At 41.5% G+C, this 23,765-nt stretch overlaps 1 protein-coding gene across 3 annotated transcripts in view; it reads right to left on the bottom strand.

Annotated features, from left to right (window-relative positions):
- Positions 1-11,048: 11,048 nt before the first annotated feature.
- The window catches only part of foxp1b (forkhead box P1b), a 157,740-nt gene continuing 145,023 nt past the window's right edge, over positions 11,049-23,765 (bottom strand). For 2 of the 3 annotated variants that reach the window (XM_062416035.1, XM_062416036.1), the window contains exons 13-18: positions 20,390-20,477; positions 18,901-18,984; positions 14,330-14,534; positions 14,160-14,236; positions 13,321-13,422; positions 11,049-12,034 (exon numbers count right to left, since the gene is read on the bottom strand). In XM_062416035.1, the coding sequence (XP_062272019.1) occupies positions 11,909-12,034; positions 13,321-13,422; positions 14,160-14,236; positions 14,330-14,534; positions 18,901-18,984; positions 20,390-20,477 (682 nt within the window). In that variant the 3' untranslated portion in view covers positions 11,049-11,908. Of the gene's footprint in view, positions 12,035-13,320; positions 13,423-14,159; positions 14,535-18,900; positions 18,985-20,389; positions 20,478-23,765 lie in introns of all 3 variants that reach the window. The other variant, XM_062416034.1, reaches the window with a different exon arrangement.

The following is a 23,765-nucleotide window of genomic DNA, read 5'->3' as shown; positions in this document are numbered from 1 at the left end:
TTTCAATAGTGAAAAACAGGCTTAATTTAATACATGGAAAACTGATCACTCAGTTTCTTGGAGGATCCTGTAATGCAACTTTTTAGGTGTCCAAAATGTCACAACTAACTTTCATGAACTGAAAACACTGAAATAGCGATGGCTAAGGCTTCACCTGGGCTCTGCAAATCTGGGGTTGGGCCAGGGGAACATAATGTTGCTATGGTAGCAACTTGCCAATCACAACATAGCCACGCCCAAAATCATACCTTGCTTTGTCATTTATTTTACTATAACTATGGCACCATATACTAAATGAACATCATGCTGTATTGAAGAAGACTTGAACTAAATTAACTTAAACGTAAACGAAACTAGCGATTGAGAAAAACTTATTAGGAAAGTGTTTACTGAGATAATAAATCAACTGAGACGTAGGGTCATTTTCTGATAGACTTCCATACAAGTGGACTTGTTTTTGGAGCCAGTGGAGTATAGGTTCAAATCACTCAAACTCCATTGGTTTCACTTTTCAGACTTGGAGCTACCCTTTTATGCTCAGCAGGAAGTGGCTTATTTGGCGTCATGCGCTACTGAGCAACTGGATCCTGGCTTTGGCGTTCTGTCCATTTCTCTTTATACATCCATGGCCTAAATCCATGAAAAACAGCAACAGAAATATGACCATAAACATGGCAACCAGCATGGATTAGATTGATGCAGTTCTAAATTGAATTAGGATAAAACTTTGCTCCTCCGAAGATACTCAGAAATGTTGCAGAGAAGGGAGTTTTGAGAAACCATTGGTCTGTGATCCTGGCAAAGAGGCCGATGTGCGCACCGTCCAAATCTCAACATGTAATGCAGACCTGTGCGTCAAGCAAGTTGTTCGTCGGTTTAGTTCTTGTTTGCGGATGAAAACAAACAAATATAAAAGAAACAACCACATTAACATCTCAGAGCGACCCATGTGCATGTTCATCTAGGTTCAGACTGAAGAAGCTTAACCAGTCTTATTGTCCTTTTTCTTCGATTAAGCTCTTAACAATTGGCTAAATGACTTGAGAATTCAACAGCAACATCCCTTTACACAATCTGTGTACAATTTACTCTGGATAATCTTCAGAGTGCGTAGTCCAAAAGGGATTATTTCCTCAGTGGAAAATATATGAGTGAAAGGTGTTGACAGTGAAGTCAGTGGATTATCCAGAATAACAGGGATGTTGTTGATGTGGATTTTTTTTTTAATGTATCTCTTCTGTAATGTATTTTGCAGTTTGCACCACAAATAAAATTCCATTGACATGATACGACAAAGTTTGGTTTTCAGTAAAGATCACATTCTGGTTATTTGCTTTTCTGCTGCCGCTGAGTTCATGCACCTTCGGATCTGTAGTTCACAGAATTCAATAAAGAACTGAAGGAAGATGTGCTCGTGCTTTGGTGAGGTGCTGGCTAACAGGCAGGTGTTATTGAAGGGAGATTGACGTTTGATTCACCGAAGAAGGCGATGTGCCGAAAATTGAACTTTAGGACTTGATATAACCGTTTCAGTATCATAGTTTGCAGTTCAGAGAATTCACACAATAAACATTTCTATTATTTTCTCACAAGAAATGCTTAATGTTTGACTAATCATATGGTTGGAATCTGTATTGGAACCAAATATTGTGGTACTGTACATCTTTCCTTGAGGCAGAATTCTCACAGGTGCAAATCTTAAAAAATGAAAAAAAATGCGTATATGAACTTGAAGATTTTTAGGAAATTACACCAAAATATAATGTTTTTTTCTCACATTTCAGTCAGTGGTCTGAATTCAGATTTATGTATGGAAGGCCAGTATTGGCTGATCATGTCACTGCACCAATATATCTACAAAGACCCACTGTTCCTGTAATATTTCATTCACCTTTATGGACTATAATAATATCATATGTTAATGCCTCTCTATAAGTTATTATGCGATTGATTTATGTGAATGCTTCTGTCTGGGATGAGTTTTAAACACAATCACCTTCCTTTACTGTCTGCTCCCTCTCACTTGATGGTGTCTGATCCAGTTTGTGATCAGCGTCATGAAAACAACATACACATACAGGAATCCTGAGCGCGCGGTGAAATACTGCATACAGAAAGATTGCTTGTGATTTTATATCGTTTCCATTAAATCTTGTCTTTCAAAGGCCTTAATTAATAATAGACTTGACATTTATGTTTTCCAGCAATAAGCTAAGCAAGAAACGATTTATGTCACCTAAAGCTTTTTAACAAATCAATGCAACTATTTGTAATTGCTTGTTTCACAAGATTAAAAGTGCTTAGACTTGATCTCTGTCTCCTGTTTAGTGGCCAACATGACCTGTGCCACTGTCGTAAAAACGCAAGTCTTGGTCATCAGCATTAGCTCCTGTCACCAAATCCATATCGCTATTATTTCTGGAATTTTTAATGCTGTTACAATTTATAGCTTATCAAATGCAGTTACCTAAATTGCTGTTAGGAAAAGACAGTTTAACTGTCTCTTTTTAATTACGATATAATTTAATGTTAAGGCTTAGATGAGAGTCCTGCAGCAGATGACAAACACAGGTCTGTGTTCCACTGTTCTGTAGGCTGAAAGAATGAGGAAAACAGTGCTGAGATGGATTATAAAGGTGTTATCTGTACTTAAAAAACTGTTATTGTTAATATAACAGCTGGTAATGTATCTACTAATGTGTTTCTATCAGTTAGAAATGCATTCTTACAACTTAATGCACTGATTAGCTTTACAGCAGATGACAGCTAAACAAAAAGTCTGCATTTTGTGATATTAAAACAGAAAAACTGAAAAAATGCATACAAAATAGTATAAATGTACTTAACTTTAAATTAAACCTCTAATCTGTTCAATTACATGTGATAGAATAAAAAATGTGTGAAAATTAGATCCAATGAGAGACTTGAGGAAACGTTCTGAACAACCAGCATTTTATTGCATGTTTAGAATGCTCACGTCAGTCATCGCCACTGACTACAACAGAGTGGTCTGCATCAGACAGACGAGGAATGATGAGGAGGTTACAGACTGATGGAAGTGATGAGCAATAATATTTCTCTATAAAAAAAAAAAAAAACAGGAAAAAAGAAACTACAGAGTACATCTTCAAAGAAAAAAAAAAAATCAGAAAGAGAAATAAAAAGAAAGACAAGCTGCTGCAAGATGAGAGCACCGTGACAGCTCCTGGGCTGCCCCCCCCACGCCCTCCACCCCCTACCCCCACCCACCCCCTCAGACACACACACACACACACCCTTCCCACCCCTCTCCACCCTCCCAGCCCTCTCCATCTGGAAAACCCCCCCTCCCAAAAGTGTGATGTGAGAGAGAGAGAGGGGGACGGAATGACAGCGGGCTGGATGGTTGGTGATGGATGAAACAATGGTGTTTTAAACTTGGGCGTGATGTCGGGAATCTGATGCCGCGCGGTTGCAGTTTCAGCGTTTACAGACGTTACACTCCCGAGTCTCCAGCAGCGTCTGACCATTGACCTCTGTCCGTCTGCTGTGCTTGGTTTGACTCATTTACAATGACCCTTGAGATAAAAAATATAAATATCTTGATGCCGAACAAAATGCGGTGTGTTCAAACATGACATGGATGAGAAGGACACATCTTTGATGCGTGAGAAAATGAAATTTCTTTGAAAGGAAGAAAAAACAAAAGAGACAGCATTTAACAATATTCTTTACATCTTGGCACTGCATATTTTTCTTCTTTTTCCTATTAATTTCATATAAAATATCATTAGATTGATACACCCTTATATTATTACTGACCACTTAAACCATATTTTACCCCCCTCCCCTCCATCTCTGTGACCCTGGGATTAGTCATGCAAGATATCTCCTTCTTGTAGAGGAAATATACCTGTCTGCCCTTTTCTCAGAGCAGTAATCTTTAACATACAGCCACAGAAGGCAGTGGTTGGACCATCAAAAGGAAGTATCAAAAACAGCTTAACACAAAGAGGGAAAAAAATCTGTACAAAATGCTTAGGTCAATGATAACAGAGAAAAGTCTGTTTTCTATATTACAGTTTTTAAAATCCAAAATCGGGGATAATCTCCCCCCCAGCCTGCCCCTGCCCAGCTCACCCAGATGTCTGCGTGGGTGATGTGATTTTTTTTTCTTTTTGTTTTTTTTTTTTAAAGCAAGGATTACTAAGTAAAATACATTTGCAGCACAGTTTGCTATTCCAATACATACAGCAGTTTTTTTCTCATAGCTATTTCATAGTTAATACAAAGCAGTCGCGATAAAGCAAACATCATAACACAAATGTATTTTTTTGATTTAAAATTAAAAAAACAGAGAGAAAGAGAGGACAGGAAAAGACAAAGGCTATACTGACATGTATGTACAACCTAATATTGGAACGCCCTTAAAACAACCCATCAGAGAACAGACTTTGACAGGATGAGTGGTGCCACACACAGCTGGGTGATATTTCCATGAACAAAAAGGCCTGAGGTTTGGATTGGTTTGGCAAAAAAAACAAACAGGATGAAACCTTTAAGACAAACAATCTCTAATTCCATATTCTTCTTTCTTTTTTTTGTCATTTTCTCTCTACAGTATCAGACTACACATGCAAGACATACAACTAAGTGCAACTGAGTGAAATGTTTGTTTTTTTTCTCTCATTTTTAATTGAATCATTCCCTATAGGTTTGAACTGAGGTATGTGTACTAACGGTTTTCTCATGCTGTTATCTTTAGTAATGTCAAGCTACACATGCTGAGAATGTTCTAATCTACCAGCGCTTTTTCCTCCTTTTTGAATACCAAACAAACCAGCCAGGGACTGGGGGGGGTGGGGTTTGTGGATGAGCTCGGCCCTGTTCTCACGATCCTAGCCTGGCTGTTACTGACCCATCCCACAGCTGCCTGGATATTAAATACATCTTCTGGAAACCACAGATTGCCCCTTTTTCCTTTTTTTTTGAGAGTTAATGAGCGATGAACTTAGAAAATAATAATAACAATAACTGCCATAAAGTACCTTGTACCCAGCTTATTAGTTGACAGGAGTGTTTTTTAATATAAAAAAGTAATAAGTTGACAGAAACTAAAAACACAATCATAACGTCTTGCTCAATCTTAACAAAGAACAGCGGTATCCCGGTTCAAGACGCTTAAAAAAAGAAGAAGAAAAAAAACAAAAACTAAAAAGTGGCATACAATCATTGAAAGGATACAAATGGGGAAAAAAAGGAATAAAAGAAGGAGAAACATTGAATCATTGTGTGGTCCAGTCGAAGTACAGAATCCGTTTCACATTGTTCTCTGCAAAGCTTTTTCCATTTACCGGTATAGTTTTTTTTCCCCTCCCCTCATCATCAACTTATATCTACATACCCTTTCATGTTGCACACAAATCTGCTCCTGACCAAAAAGCTCCCTTTTTCCCACTCACTGGCCCAAAAACAAAACATTTTCCTAATTTGGTCATAATCTAGTCAGACTGTCAGCACTTCCCATTCAGTTTTGGTCACTGCAAACATTACTGCAGCTGCCCCCCCTCCCTTCCCTTTGGTTTTTTTTATTTTTAATAAAAATGAATGAAAACACCAGATTGAGGAGCCTTTTTTTTTTTAACCCTCTCTCAATTCGATCCGCCATTGGCCGGACTCAGCTGATGCCCAAATGGGAGAGAATGGAGGAGAGGTATTTGGCCTTGTCTGCTATTGCATGGAACACACAACATTGACTTTGTAGTTTATCTTTGGTAGTCACAGAACAAGATATTTAAAACACATCAACAAACAACAACAATGGAAAAAAAGCCAAATAAAACATCAAATAATAATAATACTAATAATAAATTACAAAAAAAATAATTAAAAATTAAAAAGTGGTTGATTGCAATTGTCTTGAAATTCATGGTCTCTTTTTACATTTTTTAACTATTCACCAAAGCTTGGAATTTTTGTTGCTGCCGTGTGTGTGTGGATTCCGCTTCAGTTCAATGTTGGCGGTTTTTTTTTTTTTTGGGGGGGGGGACACTGAACAGGTATCGAGGTATCGACTTTCCCTAAAAATGGTGTTTTCCTTGATTGGATTTGGGCCCTTTAATGTGAATGCTGTCACATGCTGGAATGTGTGTAGGTGTTATGTCCCCACCAGCAGTTTTTTCGTCTGGTGCACAAATTATGGAAAAAACTTCAAACTAGTCATGCGCGTGATACAAATAAAACTAACAGGGAATGCACGTTTATCTTCAGAGGGGATGGACTGAATGAAATTGCGGCGTGTGTGTGGAATAAAAAAAAACTTGACACGTTTGATTAACAATGACAGTTGTGTTCAGGAATCACAATTAGTTGGTCTAAATCATTATCTCGCCGGTGCACACCTGACATTTTCATTTTCCTTTATATAGAAAAAAAACAGAAAAAAAAAAAACCCCGAGCTTGTAAGTGATCAGAAATTGTGTTGCAGCTCAACATGTTCTGCCGTGAGGGGCTGTTTTAAAGTATAATTTCATAAGGATAAATCATAACCTGCATGATTTCTCTGTCATTCATTCGCATCTTAAATTAAACTTCATTGATGCGTGGAAAGAGCCTTCATTATGAGTAGTGCATTGCCAATGGACTTCATGAGCAGGAGGGAGGGGGGGAAGGAGGGAGGGTGGGTGGTGGTGGATGGAGGGGGGCTGGGGATTGGAAGGGGAGTCGGGCTACATGTCAGAGTGGTGACTTTTTTTTTTTTTCTTGAAGATTGCGGAATAAATGACAGAAAAATACTACTTGGTATCAGACATTCTGCTTTGTGTGTGTGTGTGTGTTATTTTTAAAGAACAACATGAAAGGAAATCATAAACATTCATCATCAAGTGCTGACCACACAGGATCTCCACAGCATGGGCATGAGGTCTGATCAGTTTAAAGACAAGAAAAAAAAGAAAAAAAAGATGCAACATCAATAACAGCATTGAATGATGGAAAGACACATAATGTTGATATTTTAGAACCTCTTACCCCTCTAAAAATACACCCAAAAAAATAATCCCAACATCCCTCCCACCATAGATGGAATCAAACCAATGCAAAGTGTTGAAGGCAGTGACAATGAACAGAAGTCCGCACTCGCTCTCCCTCACACACACATACACACACACATGCGCACACACATACAGAAACGCACACACGGTGTAAATTAAATGTCAGTCATTCTCTCTCTCTCTTGAGTTTGTGGTCAGATGTGTGTGTGTCTTCTTCAGAGAAAGGAGGGGAGAAGAAAAAGGAGGGGGAGAGACACGACCCCTCTGCAGTCCGCTGCGTTCAGTCCGTCCTGGCCCGCGAGGCGAAGGGTCTCTGCGGCCGTTTTCCGGCCTCCCAGAACTCTGACCACGAACACGTCGCCGCGTACCAAACAAAGTCCATCCGACATGAGTAGAAATAAAGTTTTTTTTTCTTTTTAAGCTTTACTTAAATCAAAAGTAGAAAGTAATCAAGGAGAGAAAAAAAAGGGACCCTCATGTGGGGCCGTATTCTGTGTGTTCTTGCTATGTTTTGTAATGGCACTAAAAAGTTACTTGGAGACATTTTGAGAGCTGTCATCAGTGGCTGAGACTGCAGTTCAGTGTTTGTTATCTGCGAAGCGTTTTTCCCGCTTCCCCAGATGACCCAGACTGCCTCTGCCTCTGAGGCCGGGAGGGGGGGTTGTGATGGGGTGGGGTGGGGGCAGCGCTAGCCTTACAGCATGTCGTCGTGGCCCTGGTCGTCATCGTAATCTCTGTGGTGATCGAAATCCGGACTGTGATTGGCAGTCGTTACCAGGGAGAGGGGCCCTTCGTGGTCGTCGGGGTCCAGTGGTTCCTCCTTAACGCTGATGTGATGCCTGGAACCAGAGAAGAGAGTTAAAAAATGTTGATGCGCTCTAGTTATTCTTAACTTCCTATCCTTCTCTTTTCTTTTTTTCTAACCTTTCACACACACGCAGGCAGAAAACAGACCTGTGCTGATTCTGTTTATAAAGAAAGAAACAGGGGAACAAAAACAAATGTCTGGCTTCAGTGAGGCTGTTGAGCGGGGGCCCTCACTGGCGCTGATGATAATTTCAGCTTTTCTTTTGAGGTATTCCAATCCCGGCAAAAGCTGCAGGCTTTTTTTTAATTTTCATGGCAACCGACAACAGGGTATTCACTTAGAATTGATAAATGAGGAAGATTAACAACGTGAGACGAGGATGGGAGAGAATGGACTCTGTGGAGCGAGTGGGCTGCCGTTGTCAGCCTCCTGTTGGTGGAGGATCAGCGGCGCGCTGTGTGTTCCCCTTCCTGCTCGTTAACATGCACAACCTGTGAGGCGGGTCTCCAGAGGACGACCCCGAGCCGGCTTCTATCATTAATCAACTTCAAGCAAACACAGCGACCAGACACCGCCATACATGCTTTAAACTCCAGAATTAATGCATATTTTCAACCGAGTGTCAATAAGGGGAAAGAAAGGGGAAGAAAAGCGCTGGCAGGAGAGGAGCGCGAAGGAGAGGAGCAGCAGCGGCGGCGTACTCGGCACAACACTGTGATAAGAAACAGAGCTCTTATGAGAATAATAACACTGTCACTTGTAAACAAGGCAAAAAACATGAACCCCCCCAGCTCACAGCCTGGGCAAAAGAGCCACTAAAGAGATGAGATCTGCCAAATTTCTCATTACAGAAACAGAGCAGGAATAAAGCACAGGGGGGGGAGAGAGAGGGTGAGATGGAGAGAGAGAGAGAGAGAGAGAGAGCAGGCCTGGCTGTTGCAGAAAAGAAAAAAAAAACATTATGAGCAGCTGCAGGGGACTTGCCGCTCTAACCTGCGGTGCCAGCCTGCTGTAGTGGAGGTAGAGCGGTGTCAGGATGAGGCACCGGGCTCATTTACTATAACAACAAGGGACAACTGGCACATTCTTCATCACCAAAGCCCACATTTGATTTATTCACACCAGGATGTCTTGTGTGATTTGCAACTATTGTGATAGAGACTCTCATATGCTAATGAGCTGACATATTTAGGTGTGAATTATAGAGAAATAGAAAAAAAAGGAGGAGGGGGGGGAGGGGGGGGGGGGGGGGGGGGGGGGGGGGGGGGGGGGGGGGGGGGGGGGAGTAAAGTCAGCTTTTCTATCATTTTCACATCAAAGTAACTCCACAAGTGCCGTTGCCTCAGGTCTGACTCTGTGGCTGCGGGGCAGACATGAAATTGTTATTATTATGCTATTGAACTGCATGCTGATTCTACACTTTGCTTATAATTAGCCTTTCTCTGGATACCTGGGTCTCGTCTGGCTGTTTAAGAGAAGTGCTGAAAAAAAAAGAAGAAAAAACAAAAAGAAGCGGCGTCCTGTCAACCCGGCAGAGGGTTGGCACATGTGGAAAACACATGTTGTTACACGGTTAACAGCGGTGATGAACTTAGGAACAGTGTGAGCCAAAGCATCACAGACAGTCATACAGTCATACTTGTGTATGTAGCAGGCTTTATGACTCATTCCCCGAGCATAAGGAGACTTCTACTGCTACTGTATTTAACATTAATGCTCCATCCATAAGTGTGAAACACTGGGTATGTTTTGTTAATAAGAGAATAAAGTTACTTAAAAGCAAAAGAAAACAGATTTAACTCATTTTGTACTTGCATAAAGCTTATAGACATAATTATGGGGGGAAAAAAAGAGTTTGTGAGCTCTATCAGCCTAAAGATAGAAGCAGAGGGGCAGAGGGAGAAGCAGGCTGCCTTTAGGCCAGCACACCCATCCTGTCTCTGCCTTTCCTGTTCCACAGCCACGCTCAGAGCTATGTTCACAGTGATTAGGGATGGCACTTTCCTCTATTTGGCCAGGAGCTCATTACTGCACCTTTTTTTTGTTTTCAGGCAGAATTTCCCCCCCAAGCTCAGACATTTCAGGAGGCCATCCCTGAGTCTACCAAGCGCTGCGCATCGGTGGTCTGCCCTCACATCTGGAAACGATGCAGCGTGTGCTGTATTATTTTAGGCTTCAAACAACTTAGCAGACACTCCTATACAACAAGTGAACGGGGAGCTGCGGTTTCCAGGCCGACCGCAACTTTCCTACATGAGAATCTTGGATGATGTCCTCCAGACTAATTATGCTTTTGTGTTGTTTTTCTTTCAACGTCTCCGAGGCGTTTCTGAATGTGTTGCGGCTCATGTTTCACCGTGTCGGAGCCAACAGCTCTGTCACTTCGTGTTCTGGCATTTTGTAAATATTTTAACAAATTGGAATGCTGATTATGGCGAGACTCTGCAGACGGCAGGACACATAAAGGGGAGTTCATAAACTCGCTGTTAAAATAACAGAGGGGCTCCGGTCTTTTCTTCTCTGCCGGTCTGGTGATGGAAGCTTCTAAAAAGGTGGAGTTTCCTTTCCTACAGGGAGGCCAGCCACAGATCTGGCCATGACCCCACACACCACTCCAATATCATCCCTTTATTTATTGTCCTCTATGGCATTGTTTCCTTTTCATCTAATGCCATGTGTTAGAGGTAATTTTAGTGCATTTTGGGTGGGCAGGGACATCTTTTTTAAAAACTTTTTTCTTAGACAGACTGCACTGGAGATAGAAAGCTTGTGTGCCACTCACATAGCTAGCAGGGGCGAGCGTCCCGGGCTGCTGTCACTGCCGTTGCTGTTTCCATGGTCCATCGCTCCATTCATCTCCTCGCGGATGGCGTTAGCCAGGGAGTTGAGGGTGGGACTTCCAATAGAAGCAGTAGTGTATAGAGGTATGTTGTTTTCTGCCATTGAAGCCTGAAAAGCAAAGCCCGAAGCATTAAATGTGAAACGGAAGAGAGTTGTCAGCATTTTCTCAGTTGCCCATCACTCTTTTCATAGCAGTACACACACACACACACACACCCCTGAAAAACAAAGACTAAGTGACCCGGCGTATGAGATGGAGAGACTTTTATTTGAGTGAAGCGGTTAAAAGATGAAGTCACATTTTTTCTCTCTCTCTTTTTTTTTTTTACCTGGAAGGCAGCAGAGAGGGTCGGACCATAGCCGACTTCTGCAAACAGAAAAATTAAATTACAACCACAGACTCACGTCTCACCTAGCATGCATTCCTCAGCTACAGTATTATATTTCCTAAAAAGAAATCAATGCACTTTGTATAAGAACTAAACACATTTAGTGCTGTAGTAATGTGGATATTAAGGCTTTAGTTCTAAGATGTTCAGTCACTTGACAATACCACACAACTATATTCAACACTTTGCTTTTCATGGAGGGAAGAATAAGTTGATGAAAGCATGATGGGTGAAGAGCTAAACACAGAAAGCATGATGGCAACACCGAAAAGGCAGGGGAGGGGGAGCGGGGGGCGCATGCAGGTGGGGCTTTGCCTCTGGAGTTTGCAGGAGCGGGCGGAAGTGCTTACTGTACGAGCAGCTCATCAAAGTTCTCATCAGCGGCGTATTTCCGAGGGCGGCCTCGCTGTATGTGGCGGCCGCGCTTAAACTCCTCATCATCAACGGTCCAAAAGGACCCAAACTCATCCTCTACTCTCACAAAGCACTTATGCAGGGAAAGGTTGGTGCGAATGGCACCCTGGGAAAGCAAACCAGCAAGGACAGCCAGGTGCAGATGCAGTGATGGACAGGACAGAGGACGGACACACAGACAGACATGGGGAGGAGGGGTAGGGGGGAGAGGGTGAAGACCAAAATGAAAATAAGCGTAAGCCACTGTTGGTTATGATGCGTCACCAAAAAGGCTTCTACAAGCATGAAGGGGAAGCACGCCAAAGCAAGCAGGGACTGTGGACGTTATGGCACACAGACAATGAGATGGAGCAGCAACAGCAGCAGCCTCTTCCCATCAGCCAACGGTGAGACAGACGCTAGCCGGGGGTTCGGGAGCCCAAAACCTACCCACTGATCTTTTGAGGCCGTCTCTTTTGGAACTCTAGCTCGTCGACTGTCCACACAGCCCCTTTAACGTTTTCTACTCGCACAAAACACTTGTGAAGACTAAGATTATGCCGGACTGCATTCTGCAGTTGATGTGAAAACAGAAGAGAGAAAGAAAAAAGGTTGCTATCAGTACAGTAAACATGTCTGCATGGGAAAATACCATTACACACAAGAAATATTTTGACAGCCACTGGATGAAACCTGAACAAAAACAATAAATAAAGCAGAGCATTACTGGCAGTAACCGGTCCTGAAGTTTCAAATGACTTAAACAACACATAAATATTTCCTTGTTTCCATGGCGATAGTCCTGTGTTTGTGACATTGCTTTTCTATCATTCACAAAGCTGTCATTTTTTAATCAGTCAGTAATAAAAGATATGAGTGAGATGTAGGGTAACATTTTATTTGTAGATAAAGTTTCTGCTTATTTTAGCTGCTGCTGGTTAAAAAAAAAAGAGCTTATTGAAATTTAAATCCGGGGTCCAATCCAAATCATTTAGGCATGAAAGTAGACCTGCATATGTCATCCCTTTGTTATTCCAGGAGCTATGCTGAGTGCATCTGTATATAGTAGGTGTGTGTGTGTATGTAGGGAGAGAGAGAGAGAGAGTTGTGGAATCCAGTGTTTATAACACCAATGTGCCCCTATAGAAGGGCTGTCAGTAAGTGTGTGAGCTGATGTAGAACGGGGGTGGAGCAGGGTAGGTAGTGGTGGTGTTGGAGGTGTGTGTGCTTGTGTGTGTGTGTGTGTGTGTGTTAGGTCTCTTTCAACTGCATGTGACGGATCAGCTAAGGCTTAGGAGTGGCTTCATCAATGTCTTCCTCATTCAAATCTCTCTGACTCCAGTCACGTCTGTTTTTTAGGTTGTTGTTTTGTTTTGTTTTTCTTTCTTTTTCTCTGTGTGTGTGCATGTGCGTGTGTGTGCATGCATTTGTGGCCTGGTGGAAAACAGAGTGTTCCCTTCTAAAGTGAGTGTGAGGGGCTCAGCCAGGAGTCACTGGCAGAGCGCTGCTATGTTAAACTAATGCCACCCACCACCAGAACATCCCCACATATTACAGGAAGATTGTTTTTTTTCTCCTTTTTTTTTCTTTTTTTCTTTCTGTCTCTCTTTTTTCCCTTTTTTACAAGAATGCACATATTCATCTCCTCTGGGTTTTTTTTCTTCTGTGTGGTTCATGTGTTTGTTTAACGGGTGGTTCATTTGGGCAGAATAAGTGCTGTATTGTTTTGCATTTGAGGTTCATTTATAGAGGTATTATGCCTGGCTATCATTTAATTCTCCTTAACATAAACACAATGTCTTCCTCTTTCTCTGATGGCGCTTTGACAAAGTTAGAAGAAACAGTAAAAAAAAATTACCTTCCACGTCGCCGCGTTGCGCCTAAAATATGCAAACATTCGTGTGAACCAGTTGTAGATTTCGTTTAGTGTTAGCTGCTTTTCTGGAGATTCGAGGATTGCCTGGATGAAGAACAGTGACAGAAACAAACATTTAAAAAAATGTTTCGCTCCCCTCACAAGATGATCAATTATTCACAAGCAGCATACAGTTGTGTAGTTGTGTGTGTTCTCTTAAGAAAAACAGGAAAGAAGCTGCCACAGTAAAGGTTATTCTTCACCCTGTCTATGGCAGTCTCCTCCACTTTTTTCATTCAGAAACAGGCAGATTTGAATATATTTTCTTTGGTGGGGGGAGGGGGGGGGTGTAAATGAAGGGGCGAGCGAAAACATTTCTCAGGCAGATTACAGGGCAGCAATTATGGTCGGCTCAGATTAATTCCTGAGATCCCAGATTACTGCGGGCCCGGCGATAATTGACTGGCCATCTTAAAACAGGTTCATCCCTACTGTTGTGTGAAATGAATTTGGTAATAATCACAGCCACTGAAATGCTTAATCAAATGCAATTGTCATTTGTGGCTGTTTTTTTTTTTTTTTTTTGAATCCCGTATGCATTCTTGCACTCATTTGAAGATGGTTAATCTGCTCCTCTGTCTAAATTGTATTTGAAATATTAACGAGAAAAGAACAGAGGAGAACAAAAAAAAGAACTAAAAGGAGTTTGTGTCCTTGTAAAAAGCTGAATGTGTAACTTATGTGTTTCCTTCCTAATAGGCAGGAAGTACATGTTCTTATTCTCTGAATCAGGCAGGTTAGGAGGGGTGTAAACAGCATACAGTCACAAGTAGAGTTCTTACCTGTCTTATTAGTGAGGCGTACGTGAACGGTGGTCTAACATCTGCATTCATGTAAAACTCTTTGTTCTGACTGAGATCTGTATACAGGAAACACACACAAACAGTAACATCATTATAGTTGAAGTTCAAGTTACTGAGCATGGTAGATGAGTGTGTGTATGTGACTCTACCTGGAGAGATGGGCATGTTGTACTTTTCTGAGTAGCGCCGTCGCATGGGGCCCATGCTGTGCAGGCTGTTGGCTGTGATGACGGAGTGAGTCTGGGACAGGGGCGTGAGCGGTGCTGTGGGCGTGGTGGGGGTCTGGGGCAGGCTCAGAGGAGGAGAGGCCTCGGGGGCCGACTTGGACAATGTGATGTTGGACACCAGGTTGAGCTGAGGAGAGAGACACACAAGACAGACAAGAGCTCGGTTAGTCCTCTAATTACCCCTGTGTCTCACACGCCTCATTGACTATGCATATCTCCCCTCTAATTACAGGCAGCCCTGAGATGATCCATGAACGTACGCTAAATGTTTGGAAAACAACCCCGGAGCCCCACTCCTCCACTCTCCACCTCCTCCATTCTTCACGCTTAGCTCTCTCCACCCTCTCTCCATCTCTTTCTGTCTCTCTCTGCCGTGTCAGACCCGCTCCCCGGCTCTCTGTTTCAGCGGCTTTGTTTAATCTTTTGTCCCTCCTTGGACAACACACCCACCCACTTCATCCTCTCACTGTGGGTCCACAGCATGGTAACCGGTGACGTTTGAGTGGGTGAGAGAAGATGGGCGGCCCAAACAGGTCTGTAAAAAAATGACAGTGTGGTTCTCACCTACCGCTGAGCAGCCCCCACTAATAAGGTAGCCAGAGGAAGAAGCCAATCTGGGCTAATTACAAGATGAAATTGTATTGTGAGGACTCTAATTAGGAGCTGCTCATGGAGGTGATCTGATGATTAACTATTGTATCTGGCTGACCTCTATCATCAGGGCCACGACGGCCGCGGCAAAGATGGCTACACTGTATTCTCACGGACGGCCATACGTATGAATGTGTGCTTTTTTCACTGAAAGCCTGCATGTGTATGTGTGTGAATGGGTTGGGCAGCCCTAAGGAGAAGGAGGGATCTAAAGTGATAATGGCTACAAGGTAAACTAATTATGGCAAGTGCTCAAAAAGGTATAGCACGGCTTCCAGCAGCTGTGGCGGCTGCAAGCCAAGTGCCAAGCCTCCGTACTGGAGCTGCAGTCAAGTGGAAAATTCTAGCCTGACCCCTGCTCCAGCTATTAATTGGCAGGAAAACTAATGACACATATACATATTCCCGCAAAATTGTTCTAATTGCTAATTTGCAGAAGGAGGCCAGTTTCCAAATTAAACATGACTTCAGACTGTGAGAATACGAAAGAGGGAAAAAATACACAGAGAAAGAGAGAAATAGAGAGAGAGAGCTGAAGAAAGGGACACAGTGTGGGCAGAGCGGATCACATCTTTGACATCATTTGTTGATTACAGTGATGGGATCAGATGTCTTCATCTCTGCTGATAGTGGCGTGGAGGCGACAGTGAATCAGAGGTGAAAGTTTTTAACAATAAAGCACACATCCTGTTCTGCCACCAAATTCCCAAATAACATAATAACACTCATGACCAACAGGTAGACTATAGGTAATATTGTGGTAGGTGTATTTAATTTATTTTATTTTACTATATCATAGAAATGTGTTTGTTTCTTTTCTTAAAAATTAGTAATTTGCAAAAAAGTCACACTTGTGTTTTCTGATTCTCCTGTTTTAACAGACGTGTGTCCAGCTCCTCACAATGTCTATTTATGTTTGGGGGAAGGCTGAACTCTGCCTTTGGCACAGCCTGCCCAAATAATTTGGATTACCGTTGGGATGCAAAAATGTCGACTACATCCTCCACCAACAGTAGCAGAAAGACGTGTTATTCTAAATCACGAACAAAATAAATCACACTTGGGTTAGTGTGTTTCTAACACAATGCTATCAATAGAATGGGGCTGCGGTGTTGACTTCTCTTCCTGTGGATTAGCAGGCTTTGTTTCATGTTTCATCCATATTCCCTGGCCATAAACACAGAGAGGCTTCAACAATGGGCCAGACAGGCTGGTAATAGCCTTGCCTTTGTTTGCCTCACCATTTGGGCTCACTCCAGTGCCTAGACAAAATGAGACTTCAGACTGAAATTAATTAAATGGTAATTGGTGATCTAATTATACTGGCTTTGACTCGGCAAGCTGCTAAAGAAAATAAACAAAAAGTCCCTCCTTAATTATGTATGGCGTAAAAGGTCAGATTTCTGACAAGAATGCTTAGTGACACCGAGTGCAGACACCCACCCACACACACACACACACACACACAAGCAAATACAAACACACACATGCATACAAACACACACACACACACACAGAAGCACATATTGGTAATGTGGCACATTTTATTTTGACCCCCCCCTCCTCTCTCCCCTCCTCCTTCTTCTACCCACCTCAGAAGAATAAAATGAATCCTATTCATTTGACGTGGTGCGTGCACAGTATCAGTTTGTTTGTCTTTAATTATAACTAAATGTATACTAGCAAATTCATCTGAGCTCCTTTGCTATGACAGTTGGCTACTTATACATGACTTTATTATATGCAACAGCACAGAAAAGCAGAAGTAGCAATTACTGGAAGAACAACTGTTTCTTCATACTGCTTTCTTCATACTATATCCTGTCAGTTCTGAGTATTATTTTATTCTGCATCTGCTCAGAGGAGGTGTGTTTTTTTTTGTTTTTTTTGGGGGCCACATCTGATGCTGCAATCTCACTAAAGCTTCAGTGGGGGCCATGAGCCCTGACCTGTGTAAGTCCTCCACTCACCCAGCCAAAGCCAGACATATCTATCATAGCATTTCATAGCAGCTCGGAGCAGTCAAAGCGGCACTGGAGAATAGGAGTCTATTTATTTGAATAAAAATCCCCAGCTTGCCCCCTTGAGAGTGTTAACGCTGAGCTCTGACACAGCCATTCTCACAGGCCCTGGGGAGAGAGGAGAGGTAGCGAACTCAAGATGCTATCTCCCGCCCCTACCACTTTTCATATACAAATGTCCCTGTGTCAGAGCCCTCGTTTTGCACTCTAATCTACACAATCAGTGTGTGTGACACATGCACGGCTTTAACAGACAGCCTATTGTCGTTGGACATCTCTAGGCGCTTTATGTTGACTGGCTGCGCTGTGTGGAGCTCACATGCAGCCCCTCTGCACGTCAAAAGCCACCTCTCTGACTGTAAATAAATGATCCAAGCCTGCACAGCATGTTGAGAGACAGGACTCCTGCATGTATATTGTGCATTTGTGTGCATGTGTGATTTCTAATTCACGCCCCGCAGTAAAATGATCTTTTCACATTTGGCTGTCTGAATGAACTGTCATACAGACTGAAATATGGTGCTGAGGCCCCTTCTTAAACATGACAAAACAGCACAGAGCAGACACTTAATGCCATATGTTAAGCCCTTGCCCCTATAGGATAAGGATTAAGCAGCAGGGGTTTATGGCATGGCATATATTAAGAGTGATAAGTATGGTCTTTGGAATGTGTGGCGTAGATAATAAATTGATCTGTTGACTTATATCACAATTCCACTTTTATACCTGCAGCTAAATTTAGTTTAATATACACTCACAACATGTAAATTATAATCTCACAAGATCATATTTGTCACTAAATGACCTACAATCCAAATTCTGGTGTCAGCTTGCATGCTATAAACAACATTGAAGTTAAAAGTACAACTTCAACTAAAATGACTCATTTTGTTAAGATGTTCATGCATCCCAAAAAAGAAAAAAGCCAAATTATGTTTTTTTTTTCTTTTTCTGAATGCTTGACTGAAACAAGTGTGACCCAATATTAGCCTGTGTTCAGATACTTTAAAAGGAGGGCTCAGGCTAATTCCTGACAACTCTTTAACCCTTAATAAGGAGTGAACTGTCCCCAGGGAAGCATCTATTATCATCTACAATAAAATCCATAATAACATCACAATCAGCATGTGCTTTCACCACCTATATTATACATCACATCATCTAGCAACCTCAGCAATGTTCTCTGTAGATAACTAAGCAATATATGAATTGATCAACAATATCTTAGAATAATACACTTCTACACACATCCATATACTGTTCCAATAGTCGTATTGTTCTATTTTTTCCTCCTGTTTTGATTAGTTGACTTGCATTAGTATGAATTTGTTGGTTGGCTTTTTAATAAATGTTTCTTATCTTGATTTTATCTGACAGGAAAGCACTTTGTGACTTTGCTTTTAAAAGCATTAAAAATAACTGCAGAATGTTATCTATTTATAAAAATATAATATCTATTATTTGCTGTTATTAATTATTATGTCTATTTCCCCGTGCTCTCCCATCTGTTTTGTTTGCTCCAAACAAGCGCTGGTTATCTGAAGCTGAGACGGAGGCTGTTACAGAGTGTGCATCCAGTCCATCACATACGCAAAATTGAATCTCGGATGTCAGCAAATGTGGTCCAAACAATATTTACTGCCTCCCTCAAGACAACAGCTGTTTTTATTTAGCCGATAAATACGAAGATGGAGGATTGGACTAATGAATACATGTGTGCCAATTAAGACAGACAAAAGGATGGAGAGAGGGGAGGGAGGAGGGAGGGACAAGAGAGAGAGAGAGAGAGAGAGAGAGACGTATGACAGGGTTGCTGCTCACCGGCTGTGGGGTGGCTTTGGGCTCCGTGGACTTGACATGAAGATGCGTCATCATGGCTTGCAGACGCTCTTTGTCTTTTGCTAGCTGTAATGAAGTAGGAGAGACACATTACATTTTTCAGGAACACACACAGACACACACACACACTCATATAAGAGAAAAAAATCTATTTCTTTACAAATATTACCTCCATACATCCCTGTGCAGTGAAGGCAAGGTTCAAGAGTGTGTTTGAACAAATCGATATTCCTGTACTTGGGACTGTGTAATTATTTGTTGTTTTTTTTTAAAAATGCTTTTGGAGGCTGTCCACTTCAGACAATCTTAGTACTCCAATCCAAGGTTAAAATATACTGCATCTCATTGCCAATAACAAGCTCGGGCCCTTTCTACCTGTCTGAAACTCAGCGCTGTCTTAGCTGCCAGCTTAAATTATGGTGATAGGCTGCATGCAGAGGAAGTCTGTGTCTGATAAACCTTTCGCTCCATCTCTCTGGATAATACACCAGCAGAGCGGAAATAACAGGACGTTGGTATGGTGTAATGTTTGAGCAACTGAACTCTCATTGTTTAAGGTTAACATTCTGTAAACCACAACTGTTTTATATTCATAATCAAGTCATTTTTTTGGAGCATTATGTGGCTGACATGTGATTTGAATAGTGCACAAAATCTGGAATGCATTACATTTGATCCTTGCTAATATTTGCTTAGAAACTCTAGTGGCCAGCAATTAATGAAAAAAAGACTTGGATGTTATGGTTCCTTTTATAAATACTAATAAATAAATCCAACCTCGCATTAGCATAGTGGTCGTGTTCATCATGTAACCCACCGCTGTCGCACACAGACACACATATGACTCACTGGCCATTACAAAGTCCCCTTAATGGAAAGACAGTGAACCATGTCTTGTTCCATAAGTGCATTCTTAGTGTCTTGCTGCATATTTTTCTCTCTTGTAGAGAAATAGCACTCGCAGCAGACACAGTATTAAAATCTCTTGATTGTCAACAGTTTTCTGAGGGCGGGCAACAATAATCTCTCTGTGTTCCTTTAACTCACTCAACATTGAGCTCCTATCCTCGCTAGGCTGCCGAGTCATTTCACCAAGTGTTTTATTGTTGGTGCTAAACAGTTAAAAGTCATAAATAACTTTAAAACCCAGTAAAATTCAAAATGTAATTATCTTCTCTACTTAGCCCCGGGCCCTTCATATATCTTTTCCTGGCTGTCATGCATACATAACACATTTTTAATGACTAGTTACTTGCAAATGTACAAAATTATTTCATTCTGCTGCTGCTGCCCCCTCCACCACCACCATCACCACCACCCCCCCCCCCCCCCCCTTCATATGTGGTGGTGGTGGTGGTGACCCCGTGACTGATATGAGACGGGGCAGGGAGGGGTTCAGCAGACACTGCGGAAGTGTCAGGGAGAAGAAGACACATAAATATTTGGGCCAAAGCAAACGCTGAGACAATACCTGCAGCTCCAGCTGTTGTACGACCTGCATTTGCACCCGACACTGGGCCGTGCTCCTGTCATCCAGGGCATGCTCATTGTTAAGATGCCTGGAAAACAAAAAACAGAGAACGCACACACACATGTTAAAAAAAAGAAGAAGTTGAAAGCAGTTTGACTTTTACCTTCTGTAGCCTCTTTAGATGTTAGAAACAAAAAAAAGTGCTGTGATGTCTGATTTAATGACGCAGTGTGGTAATTGAATAAAGCACAATGCATAGAGAGTATGTGGTTACATTTAGGTAAATATTATGCAGAGGTTAAACATGCAACATCAGAGAAACCATAGGAATTTTTAACATATAGGAATGACTTCATAATTCATGACAGTCACGTCTGCTCCAGCTCCAGCACACAGATAAGAGGAATGATTTAAGAATTTTAGGTCTGACTCTTTGCCCTGATATCATTTCTTCTCATTGCAGCTTTGCTTTGCTTGGATTTGCCCTCTCTCTCTTTCTATCTCTCTCTCTCCCTTTTTTTTTTTTTTGGGTGTTTTTTCTATTAATTGTGTCATTAAAATTAAGAGAATTCAAATAAAGCCGAGGACAACAGGGGCGAGGAGATGGGATCTGTCACAAACTTGAATTATGGATATAATTATGCGTGATTATTTTATACAGGGTAGATGTTCTCTTTTTCCTGTACGTTTATAACTAATCTAAATAAGTAGCTCGCCGGGCAGCAGACAGGGTTTTTTTTTTCTTTTCTTTTTTTTCCTGTGATTTATATAAAATGGTGGAGATAAGGTTCACGAGTGAAGGAAATATGATTGGAGGAATTTTATCAGCCGCCGCATGAATTACTGTTTGAAAATGCTTATGCAGGGGCATTTCATTAATCATTTAATCATAATCCGAGCAGGATGTTTGAACTGATTTCACAAATACCCTTTCATTTCACTACTTCATTATGCTCACTAATGGATCCAATATATTATATATATCATAAATTATATCACATCTTCGGTGACCATGTAGGTCACTGTCACCAGGCGTGTCTCTATGTGCGCACAGTGGCGCCAGGAGATGGGAGAGAGAGCGAGAGAGAGGTGTGTGTGTGTTTGTAGAACGCGCCTGTTTTTAGTTTTTTTTTTTCAAAATGCACTTTTTCTCTCGTTTACCGCAAATCAAAAAATAGCCAGAGTCAACCTGTGAAGGTACGGTGGTGTCATTATGGCGTTATGATGGCCCAATAAATTGATGCCATTGCTTTATGTACAGACAACACATTTGTGCATTAAACGCCGCACATACACTCAGAAAACAGACAGATGTGAAGGGGAAGGGAAATTGATAGCGCTCTGCTTGAAATGTGAAGGTTTCTGTTCGGCTGCGCTGTTTTCAACCTTGAGGTAAATGATTTAAATCTTTATGGGAAATGTGGTCTCTTCTTCCACCCACCCCCCAACCTCCCCTCTACACTTTCAGGTCTTCCTATTGTGTTTTTATAATACATTTTTCAAAATGACTGTGGTATACATTTGGCACTTGAAGTTAATTATTGTGGTGAAAAAGAAATTAAAAAGGCATATTTAAAAGGAAGCGTGGCCAATAACCCTCCTCGCCCAAATCAATTCAGACTTCTCTGGGCTTTTCCATTTGTTTGAGTCAAATAAATGCCCATTTAATTAAGTAGGCGGGAAAATGAAACTGGTAAACATTTCCAGGACATCTTACTAAATTTCAAAGAAGAAAATAATAGGTAAAGACGTTTCAACTTCAATTTAACTGGCAGAGACTGAATTTTCAATGAAGGGTGGCCTACGTGAGCAGCTTTGGAATTTCTCTGTTCATAGGAGACATGTGCCCTGCTTCTTTTCATCCTTTGTTACATTCCACTTTATTTCTTCTAATGACATGGAGAGTCACAGTGCATAATTAATAGGAAATGAAATATTCAAATGGCCCTAATGCAGCCTTGAGAGGAGTGTCTGGACACGGGAGCAGGGGATACGGGGGAATTGACATCGAGAGAGACTATGAACGTTGGCATGTGTCACTTTCTGGACTTCAAATGAAGGCACTTTTAAAAGCTCTCTGGCAGGATGACAGTCCCTAATGTAAATTACCACAATAAAACAAGTTAAATAGACATTCCTGCAACAGTAGGCTTTTTACACATCAGTTAGTTTGCCTTTTTAGTTTGTTTTTTTTTTTTCTTTACAATTTCTAATTATATAGACTGGACCCAGAGCTTAAGGCTGTCCCTGTGGATGGTTTATCTTCTTAACTGTTGGTTAGGAATTTTAAATTAAACACACACATCTTTTTACAGCGGTGTTCCCATTTAAAAAATCCATTACAAATTTCTAAGGCATATTTCCAATCATTTTGGCCTGTTAAAATCATTAATTTCATGTTTGCATTTATATTACAGGATTTCAGCTTATTTTTTTAATCTACACTCATTTATTTTGATGCTGCTTATATTGCTCATTGAGAGGTTTGTGGTGAAAAGGCTCAGCTAATAAACAGCTGTGGGAATGTAGTGAGGTGTGAGGATGAGTTCTTCCAGCAGACAGTGCAGCACTAGAGGGCACTGCAGTGTTTCACTGGCTCTGACCTCTAACTGGACACTGAAGAGATGAGCCTGGTGATAAAAACACCAGGCTCCGCTATGAACCCAACCCCACCCATCTGTGTGCTGAACCCGAAAACAGGAACAGGGATTTGGTGCTTTGTATTTATCAAAATAGTGCGTGTAGGTATGTAATGTTTTCTTTAAAAGATAGAATAAATACACACACAGTTTAAAACAACATTTCAGTCCCCTGTTAGTTGTTACTGTTGGCATGTGGAGCTGAAATCTGGTTGACGTTAGAGTCCTCCTCACCTTTCTTTCTCTCTGGTACACAGTACACTGTGTTCTGCTGACTACAGACTCACACTCACACACACACGTCTCTTCACTTATATTTTCACCATTTCTCCTAACCTTTGGAGACTTTGGTAAGAGCGCCGTTAACGCCTGATGTATTCTTTGTTTTTATTTTTGATTCTTTTTGGAGGCCTGCAGTATCAGTTGCTGGGTTTCATGTGGAAGTGCTTAAGGGTTTGAGAGTTAACACCTTGGTGAGCTGCTCGCACTCTTGCCTGCTGTTAAACAAAGGCAGCTTTGTGGAGACTCTCCCCAAATGTTTTCTTAACATGTTCCAAGCAGTTTGAGCAGGCAACTAAAGTAAACAAGATGTTGCCATGATAAAAACACTTGTAAAAACATAGCAGAGTGCACTTAGAGACTTTTTAAGGCAGAGCTCTACCGGGCGCATAGAATTTAATTCCCCTCTCTTCTATAAACAAAGGGTGAGGCAATGTCAGAATACAATAAATAGTGAT

This window comes from Scomber scombrus, chromosome 3, assembly GCF_963691925.1.
Source record: "Scomber scombrus chromosome 3, fScoSco1.1, whole genome shotgun sequence".
NCBI lineage: Eukaryota > Metazoa > Chordata > Actinopteri > Scombriformes > Scombridae > Scomber > Scomber scombrus.
Note: the sequence above shows the minus strand (reverse complement) of the source record. Positions and strands in the feature narration are given on the sequence as shown.